Here is a 10,322-nt window from a genome sequence, read left to right as displayed (position 1 = left end):
CTGCACTTGGCCCTAAATTTCCTTTTTGAATGAGCATTACTTTAGCACTATTCCACTCTTGATATTCTATTGTAAACAAGTGAATTTTCCAGTTTCTATCTCACTTCTCTGTCTCCACACAATCTTATCCCTTCTCATTACTTTAGCTCAGACATTTTTTGAATGTCTCCTTTCTGCCTACTCCACCCCATACCTACTCTGCCCTTTCACATTTCACTACCATTTAACATTCAGCACATATCCCACTGCCTCCTCAAAGTCTTTTCTTGCTAGCTGCTGTGATCTGAAGATTTGTGGCTCCTTACCACCACCAAATTCATACGTTGAAATCTAATTACCAGTGTGCCAGTATTAGGAGGTGGGCCCTTTGGGAGATGATTAAATCTTGAGGATGGAGCTCTGATGAACAGGATTAGTGTCCTCATAAAATAGGCCCAAGGAACCTCCTTTGGCTCTTCTGCCATGTGAGGACATAACAGGAAAGCACCATCTATGAACCTAGGAAGCAGCCCTCACCAGACTCCAAATGTACCAGTGCCTTGGAGTTGAACTTTCCAGACTCTAGAACTGTGAGACATACGTTGTTGTTGTTTATAAGCTACCCTGCTCTGATATTTTGTTGTAGCAGGTAACAAAATAAGATACTAAGTTAGAGTTGAGTAACTTATTTCTCTCTTCTGAAATTTCATGACCATTATTGTTTATGTTAATAATTGGGGAGTTTATCAGGTACTTCCTTTTTTCTTCTCTTGGTGTCTTAGACTGCTAGTTAAACCTTGTACTGTCACCTAAATTTAAAATGTTTGTATTTGGTCTCTTCAGCCAGATTGTAAGATTCTTGAGGACAATTCTTATTTCCTCTTTTGTCTTATTGTAGCACTAAGGAAGGTGCCTTGTACCCAGCATTTATCAACAAATATTTATGGCTTCAGATGGTTGGAATTCTTTTTATTAAGTTTAATTAGTAATTGTTAGGAAATATTGAGTGCAAACTATGGGCCTTGTATCTTATAACTACTTTTAAAAGTAATTTAATTTAATTCTCATAATTCATTCATGATATGGAGAAACAACTATTTTTTTCTGCAATTCATAAAATTTGTTCTATATTAGAAGTATTTTAGCTGACATACATATGCAATGTTACCTCTTCAATAGTTTAGAAGGCAACTTACGATTGGAAATGCAAATGGTCCCTGACTTTCCATAGTTTGACTCATAGTACTTATGATTTTTTGACTTTACTGTGGCACAAAAGCAATACAGATTCAGTAGAAACTGTACTTTGGTACAATATCCAATAAATTACAGGAGATATTCAGCACTCTTTCATAAATAGGCTTTGTGTTAGATGATTTTGCTTAACTATAAGCTACTGTCAGTGTTCCGAGCATGTTTAATGCAGGCTAGGTTAAGCTACGATGTTCAGTAGTTTAGGTGTATTAAATACATCTTCAACCTACAGTATTTTCAACTTTGTGAAAATGAGGAAGTTCAAATAGTGGGATGAAAAAGGAGGAAAAGTTGGTGAAGGGTATATGAGTTGGCTTCCAGTATGAAGAAATAGGGGCTCAGTAATGCTGAGGACCTTTTGAAGAATCATTTTGAAGATGCCTCAGAAATATTCCATTAGAAGATAAGAGCCTGAAACATTTTTCTTTTGGTTTTTATTTCCCACTTTTTGATTGGTGTCCCTAGGGGCATTAACTCCCTTGAAGTCCTTGGCTACCTGTGCTTATACTGAGTGGTGTAACACAGCTTGGGAGAACTCTGCCACTTCAGTTTGCTGAAGATGGGAGAATGACAATGCATATGGAATGGTCTACCACGGCTGTGCTGAAATCATGGGACCAAAGAGGAGATGTGGCATGAGGAGCCACAAGTGGCTACTACCATTGGTTTATTTGTATAGATTTGTCTACATTATCTCGGCTTTTCGAATAAATGTATCAGTAGAATGGGAAGTTATGTGGAGTGGATGGGATGGACACATTCAATTTATTATTAAAATTAAAATGTCTATTTGCATATTACTTACACTTATTTTGAAAAACCACCAGTGGTACATGTGGATGGCACTGAATTAAAATGAAGTCTTTGGGGCAAGTGGTTTAAGATCCAATCACACCAAAAATGAAATGATTTGGAAGAAAAAGAAAGCTAAAGAGCCAGGTCTTTCAGTTTGATGCTTTATTGCTCACCATACAATATTAGAACAGACACACAGTTTCTCACAGTAAAGCACATAATACTGCACTTTCTTAAAAAAGTGTTTGTCCCACAAGGACACAATGATTAATTCCCAAATGATGAAGTGAGTCGGCATACAACTTTCTAAAGCTGATAGAAGGAAGCCAAAACATTCCAAGGCACGTTATAAGCAACATGCAAGTCAACAATGTTATCACAGTAGCCTGAAGCTAATCACTACGTGTTTCTCAATTTCATGTTTAATGTTGAAGTTTACGTTCATGAAGAGCCTAGGTCCCTGAGCTAGCTCTGATCTCTATGTGTAGCATAATTGGATAAATCCAGAGTCATTTAGGACCCCTGAATAATATACACATATATAAATATTTTAAATATATGATGACAATATTATATAGAAAAAGATAAATATATACACATATATTTTTCACTTGGAAAATTAGGACTATAAGAATACTTTTAGAATTACAACATAAGACAAATAGTATACTGTATTTTCTATAGATAATGAGATTCACAAAGGTTAGAAAATATACATAGCAGATTTATATACATTTCTACTTTATATTCTTGTGTATGAGTGACATTTCCTAACCAAATGTAAGTACAGGTTGGCCCCTTCCTTTGTCAGGTTTTTTTTTTTTTTGGACTAGCTGCCTTCCTTAATCAATCCCTGATGAATGGATTTGCTCTGGATACACAATCTTAATATCAAGAGCCTTGCTTTAAGATTTATTTATGTCTCCTTTCCTTTACTCATCTTATTTTTCTCACATGGCTCATCTTTTCTTTAACTGTCTAAATCAAATCTATCCTTGAAGGACATCCTACCTTCTCTACAAAGCCCTCCTTAACGACTCCAAGCCCCATGGATGCCCCCTTCCCACTGAAGAACTCAAGTGTTTATAGTCTGAAATCATATAATTTGGCTTCCAATTATGTGTTATATTTTTTCTGGCATGTTTCTGTGTTAATATGTTATCACTAAGTTGTAATCTCCTTGAAAGCAGAAGCAATGTTTTAGTCTTCCTTTTTCTCATTAAATTGGATGATGGACATGAGAGTATCATTGAAATTGTCATGCATGTTACATACATAAGAGATTGTTCTGACCATCGTCTGGCACACTTCATGCAGTGCCTTTCAATGAGCCAGGAGAACTATTTAAAAAGTAAAACCAGCACAATGAGTTATCTGATTGTGAAGATAGAGCTATAGGCAAATTGGATATTATATCAAAAGTTTAGAATGTATTTCTGAGCTGGGATTAATTTATTCATTCATTCCACAGATGTTTAGGGACATCATCCAATAGATAATAATAATTAGCTAAATAATAGTTTAGATAATTTGTGGAATATAAAGATGAAATAGACTTACCCTTAAGGATTTTTCCATTTAATTGCTTATTAAGAATTATGTGATAAGCAAGAGCCTTGAAGGCTCTATCTGAGGGCCTGAACTCAGTGATTTTCAAGGTGTACTCAGAAGACTATAGGTATCAAAATCATCTAATAAATGAAAATTTCTTAGGGCAAGACCAAAAGAAAGTGCATTTTAAGATAAGCTCCTAGGTAACTCTTATGTATATGAAAGTAGGAATGTTTTACGATTCTTAACTAGGGATTAAATATTTGGCCTCCTTACTACAGCATCTTGTGACATTTCAGGAATATAATGTTCTTATTGACTTCTGAATTCAGAACTCTGATTAAATGGAGTCTTACTCTGCTGCCTTGTATTTATTTCTTTTTTTTTCTCGAAAGACTCCGCCTTTATCAATATCAGTCCATAGCATTTTTGAGGAAGTTCATACTCTCTTTTCTGGAAGTCAGAGAACAGACACATGCATAAGAATTAAGTTCATTATTCTGTGAGGAATGAAACAACCACTTACAGGTGCTGCTTCAGGGCTCAAATGCACTGAAAGAGCTCCAGCTGACTCCTCTTTATCCCACTCTTTTAACTTTTATAATTTGCAAAGTACTTTCATTTCCATTATTCCATTTGAGAGCCTGTAGTATGGACCCAGATGCTTCTTCATGAGGCCAGGCAGGCAATCAGTGTGAATTCACTGTTTATTGGCCATTAAAACTATCCTTTGTTTCCTTGCTGGATCCAGGTTTGAAAATTCTGGACAATGTACTGTCTTAGCTGTACTATTTCATTTAGCTCTTTTATTTTTCCAGATGTCATTTCCAAAATATGAATTAATAACTTTATGTTGGCTTTATCATGAATGTGCTTGGTGTAGAAGAATGTAAATAGGCCCAACGATATTGTACACAAACATTCCTGATCCCTCTTTTCGAAAGAGGTTACAATAGTTGCCCCTTACACACAGTTTGGTTTGGTTTTCTGCGGTGTCAGTTACCTGCAGTCAACCTCTACACAAAAATATTGCATGGAAAATTCCAGAAATAAGCAATGTATAAGTTTTAACTTGAGAGGCATTCTGAGTGGCATGATAAAATCTTGTGTCATCCCACCCATAACGTGAATCATCTGTGTCCAGTGTATTCATGCTGTGCACTCTGCCTGCCTGCTGCTAGTCATTTAGTAGCCATCTTGGTTATCAGATCGAAAAAACATAGCATATACAGAGTTTGGTACTATCCATGGTTTCAGGCATCCACTAGGGGTCTTGAAATGGATCCCCGGAGGACATGGAGGAGCACTGTGTTTGAATATTAGAAGCAGAACCCTGTAGACTTAGTTTATGTCAGCATTGTCATCATTTGGTGTTAACCATGTCAGTAACAAAATTGTTCTCCAGTGTGAAACTCCTGTAAATGAGGTTTACTGCTGAGTAGTGAGATTATACTTATAGACTAAACATATCAGAAAAATAGTACAGGGTCTTATCTGAACTTATTTTCCTCTGTAATCAGTGAAGAATTAACAGATACTTCTCATTAGAGTCCATAAAGTAGAATGAGAATATGTAAAATTGATCCTTATATTAAAAGTCATCTTATGATATTTCAAATGGACCATTAACAATTGCTTCTTTAAATTATATTTCTTGACAGCTCAGATTTGTATTCTAAATACTGCCAAACAGTTATATCTTCAGGTGATGACATGTTGGTCTTCTTCTTCTCGTAGGATTGTGAGCTTCATAAGAATGGGAAGATTCTTTTGTCTGCTGAAACAAGTTTCTGCAGCAATTTTGCACACATTGAGTATTCTTTGATAAGTTTCTGACCAAAACCTCCAAAATGCCAAGCTTGTACTTTCTTCTGTGAGGGAAAAAGCCATATTAAACTTTTCAAATCTATACATGATTCCTACCATGTCAATGAGGACATAAAGAGAACTCGAATTTAAAGCATCAGTTTTTCTATGTTTAAAAGTGATTTCATGAAAATGAAAGTTTGCAAAATAACGGCATACTTTTATACGTAAATATATTTGAAAGAACATTTGTATTTTTACTTAAGGTATGTCATGTCCAGGTTTAGTCTTGAATGAAGTTAAGTAAATCTTCCTGCTATGAGGAAAGTGATGATTGTGGAGTGATGAGAGTTTGATGGGGAGAGAGAAAAGAGAGAAAAATACTTATGACCACAGAGCTCTGTAAGATTTCTTAATGTGTATTATTCTGAAAGCTTGTGTTGACTCAGTCAAATCTTGGTTTGATGGCTATTTATTTTAAACACCTACCGATACATAAGAAATAAATTGCGGATACATAAGAGATATTCATGTTTGCTTCCCCCTAGGGGAATGAGTGACTTAAAACATTTGAAAACATTTTTTATTGACTCTGGAACTGACTAGTTCCTCTTAGGTGTACTCTCATTCACACTGAGTTTCCCTACTTCATATATAAATATTCCAATCCCTGTTTTAATTGTAAATGGAAGATGATATTAAATATAATATTTATAGAATTCATACATTGATGGGTTAGCCACATAAAATCTTTTCCTTCAGAAAGTTAATGTTTTCTCTTTATCATGTTTACAGATTTAACATAGTTTAGGATGATATAAATTCTTGTATTCTTTAAGAGCCAACCAAAACTATGTCGACCCAGCTTTTACTAAGACATATTGTTCTTATTATTCCAACATAATCTTCTGAAAATAAAACACTTCAAATATTCATGAAGACTTAGTTGCACTAAACTAAGTTTTATGACTGTAGCTTTTCCTTTGACATTGTTAATTGTTTAGCCAAATCAGCCATTGATTTTGGTATATTATCAAGGTGTGTTGTTCTGTACATTCAATTTTGTTTTAAGAATGACTGTAGAGTTTGGACTTTTCTTACTTTTCTTCAGCATTTAGAATATTTGCCTTGAATGTTAAGGTCTAGAAATATACTCACAGCCCTTAGTTTCTAAGAGGGAATTTATGTTTGTTGATTTTATTCATGACCTGTGCCCTTTACTCAATTACCTCAGGTGTGACATCTAAACAAAGACCCTCAACAATTAAAGAAATTGGAAGTTACAAAAGAACACAGGGAATTTTTATTAAGGAGGGCTCTTAATAACATCATTTCACCAGCAAATTTTAATCTAGCTCTTTATTTCTCATTTAGTGGTATATTAAGTTTTGATTCCTTATGGAAATATTTTATGATTGAGTATAGTGCGATAAAGAATATTTTAAAAAGTTATGTCTCTTCTGTGTAAATTCAAATATCTATTGGACATTACATAGGAACATTTAATTTTAAAATGGCATTTGCTTTAGAGTTAAAACACTATGAACTGAGTTCTTATGAATTTCCCATGTGGTCTAAAACTAACAGATTATTGGCAAATAACTTTTTAAAAATTAGAGTAGAAGAATTCAGCCCATACATTAAATTTCCAAAGATAAGAAGGGCATCTTTGTATTTTGTGTATATCATGTTAAACTAATTGTATTTTTTAACACCTGATATGATCATTCTGCAAAATCCATAACTTTTTGTTAATTAGGAATTAGGTCACAGGAATACTGGTCTTATCATCAGAGAAATCATAGCTGTAGAGAAATTGTGATGTAGATAATGTTGATTGACTACCTACCAGCATACCTGAGACATAGTAGATGCTCAATGCTATTATTTCCTTTCCGTAATGAAAAAATCTCATATATTACAATCCCCTTTTTCACCAATTTATGAACATGTGGGTATGTGTTTATAAACACACATGTGCTTGTGTGATTTGGGGTTGCGTCACTCTGGTGCTCTATTTATACGATGCCAAGATTAATATTTATACCAGAATGAAAAGTCAGTTAACATAGATTGCTTACTGTTATGTAGGTCCGGTTTTAGGGTATTTCCTGCAAATATTTGCTTGCATTCGTCTACTGTTATAGTAACAGGATAAAAATGTCTTGCTGGAGTAGATAAGGCCAATTTTCAAAAAAAAAAAAAAGCATACTCTAGAATAAGGTTCTGGACAGCAGAGTCTCCATGAAACAGCACTTAAAAACAAGTTTCAAAAGTAAAATGGTATATTCTTTATTAAGAAGGTGGGAGGCGTAATTATCATTAGCAATTAGGTTCTAGAAAAGTCCATAAAATAGGGATATAGGCTGGAGAGGGAAAATGCCAGCCTATGGGGCATGTACAGGTATGGGTATTTTTGATCTAGTCATTAAAAATCAGTGACGACTGAACCATCACCAAGGGCAATTTTTGCCCTTGGAAATTCTGGTTGACCAAATCTAGTAGGTAGGAGATTCAAGTAGGAGCTGACAAGTGTCCTGGACAGATTCATTCACAAGTCTCTAATAATCACTGGCATAGCAGATGTCAGTCATAAATATAAACATGATATATTGATAATATGATGAAATCAGTTTTAACTCTGCTGAAAATAAAGCCAACAGAATTTTGCATTGCTTTTAGAATCTGTAAACAAAATATCACTAGCATTTGAGAAGAACAAAAAAAGAACCTACAAACGACAAGTAGATAGGAAAGACAATTGCAGCCAAGGTAAAATCCATAGACTACAATTCTCAGTGGGAGGTCTTCATCTGGAAGAGGGATACCAGGATTTTGGCTGACTTAGAATAACAATGAACGTTTGAAAATCTTTCAGACTTTTGAGCTAGATTTTGCTTGAATGATTTGCTTGACATGGCTGAGTAGTTTATAAACAAGAATGTTCAAAAAGACTTTCTTGTTTAAAAGCTTCAGAGAAGAAGCAAAATCTAATTATAAATACTTTTGTCTTGGCTATACTTTTGGAAATTAATTGTATGTTAGTTTGTATCTTCACAGTTACTTAATCTGGTTTTTTACCTTGTTCCACACATCATGTGGGAGGCTGGAAGAGTTGATAAGAGTTGGATTTATCTTAAAATCTACATTTCTCCTTAATTAATAATTTCAGATATTTTGAGATTTATTTTCCATTAAAGTTGAATGATGATTTTCTACCTTCTAAGATATAAAAATCACTCAGAATTTTATAAACATTATGGCAATTTTTAAAATACAGTTAACATGTATGTCCAAAATCTTATTATTACTCAATACAATGTTTCTGTAATATTTTCCCCTTTAATTTCAGATATTCATGAACTAGCCCTGTCCTATGTTAAAATGAATACTAAATGCAAACATTTAAAAATCTGTGCCTTGTCAAATTATCGAATGTATAAATAACCTGGAGGGTTGAAAAGTGACATTTGATATGGTTACTATGAATGATATAAATTGATGTCTAGATTTTATTGAAACTCTATAAGCCCAGAAAATATAGTGAATTTCTTAAGTTAAACGAAAAGGGCTAAACTTTAAGTTTCCATCATTTAGCTATTTCACAGATCTGCTCCATTTTTAGTGATACTAGTTTGTAAGAAGGAAAGTCTGAATCATCTTCATGGGTTACAGTATCTAGGGTCAGGACTTGTTAGAGCATTGACAAAGACTGATCTGCTCTGTCTTCACATATGACTATTGGCCATGTTCTCCCTTTTGCTGATGGCTGCACAGATTCTCATTTTCTTTGTGGTCCATTTTCTTCTAATTCATGAATCAACTTTGGCTAAAGGATACCTCAGAAGCCAAGCAGGTGTCATCAAAAGACACTTTTGTGGCAGACAGGTAAGTGTCAGTGACAGTGATATCATCAAGCTCTGTGCTGAAATGGTCTGACTCCTTGATGACACTGTAATTTAGGGCCACACTGTAGTTAGCAGGTTTCTCTGTTGGCTTCTGCTTGCAGTTGCAGAGCTTTCTGAAGGCTGCACGGAACTTCTGGGACATGAGATTGTAAATCACCGGGTTGATGGCACTGTTGAGATAAATGCAAATTCTGCAAAAGAGCAAAAACCAATTTTCTTGGAAAGGACTGGAGAGAAATGAGTTGACAACCACAAGAGTCCTGTAGGGCATCCATAAAAGGGCAAACAGAATTACAACCACTGCCAGCATCTTGGTGACCTACAGAGAAATAGAGAGAAATGCTGTACAAACACAAATGAAAACAAAACAAAACACCCTTTCTTCTCTCACCCAAACCTTTAGTTCCCAAAATGTAGTCTGAGACAAGGAGGTAGGTGCAAGTCATTTATTGTGGAGGTGATCCCAGGAAGCAAGATTAAGGGTTATTAATTAGAAGAGAATGCCATTGACAAGGAAAAGCCAAAGTACGGTGTGTTATTGAGATAGCTCCCCCTATAGCCAACTCTGGCTCAAGTAATGCAATTGAGAATTGTCTGTCAGAAGTAAGAGAATGAAAGACAGTGTCCATTCATTAAAAGGTATTGTTAAGGACTTTAACTCCTGTGTACTTCCAGGATTCTCTTGCCTGAAAACTCCTAGAGCCTTTAGAGAGACCCTTGAGGCCAAGTAGAAGAGAGACAAATGGTACAGTGGATGCCTGAAGTGGGATATTTCCTGCTGCAGGAACTATCTACTGCAGGTATGGCTGAAATCAGAGTCTTGTAAGAGGATATTAGCACAGGGCACCAAAAGTATCTGTGACAAGCATTAGGAGACTTAGGGTCAAACCTCTTCTTTGCTTACCCTATGTGTGGCCTAAGAAATTACCTTAACCTATCTTATAGCTTATCTGTAAAATGGAGCCAACATTGTCCTCCCAAATCAAATGAGGTAACAGTGGATGAAAAGAATAATGCAATAAAAGCCAG

At 35.0% G+C, this 10,322-nt stretch overlaps 1 protein-coding gene across 1 annotated transcript in view; it reads right to left on the bottom strand.

Moving 5' to 3' along the window:
• Positions 1-7,108: 7,108 nt before the first annotated feature.
• The window catches only part of TRHR (thyrotropin releasing hormone receptor), a 34,352-nt gene continuing 31,138 nt past the window's right edge, over positions 7,109-10,322 (bottom strand). The window contains exon 3 of the mRNA XM_023223236.2: positions 7,109-9,612. Coding sequence (XP_023079004.1) covers positions 9,205-9,612 — 408 coding nt within the window. The 3' untranslated portion in view covers positions 7,109-9,204. The remainder of the gene's footprint in view (positions 9,613-10,322) is intronic.

The sequence above is a fragment of the Piliocolobus tephrosceles genome, chromosome 7 (genome assembly GCF_002776525.5).
Source record: "Piliocolobus tephrosceles isolate RC106 chromosome 7, ASM277652v3, whole genome shotgun sequence".
In the NCBI taxonomy this organism is placed as follows: Eukaryota; Metazoa; Chordata; class Mammalia; order Primates; family Cercopithecidae; genus Piliocolobus; species Piliocolobus tephrosceles.
Note: the sequence above shows the minus strand (reverse complement) of the source record. Positions and strands in the feature narration are given on the sequence as shown.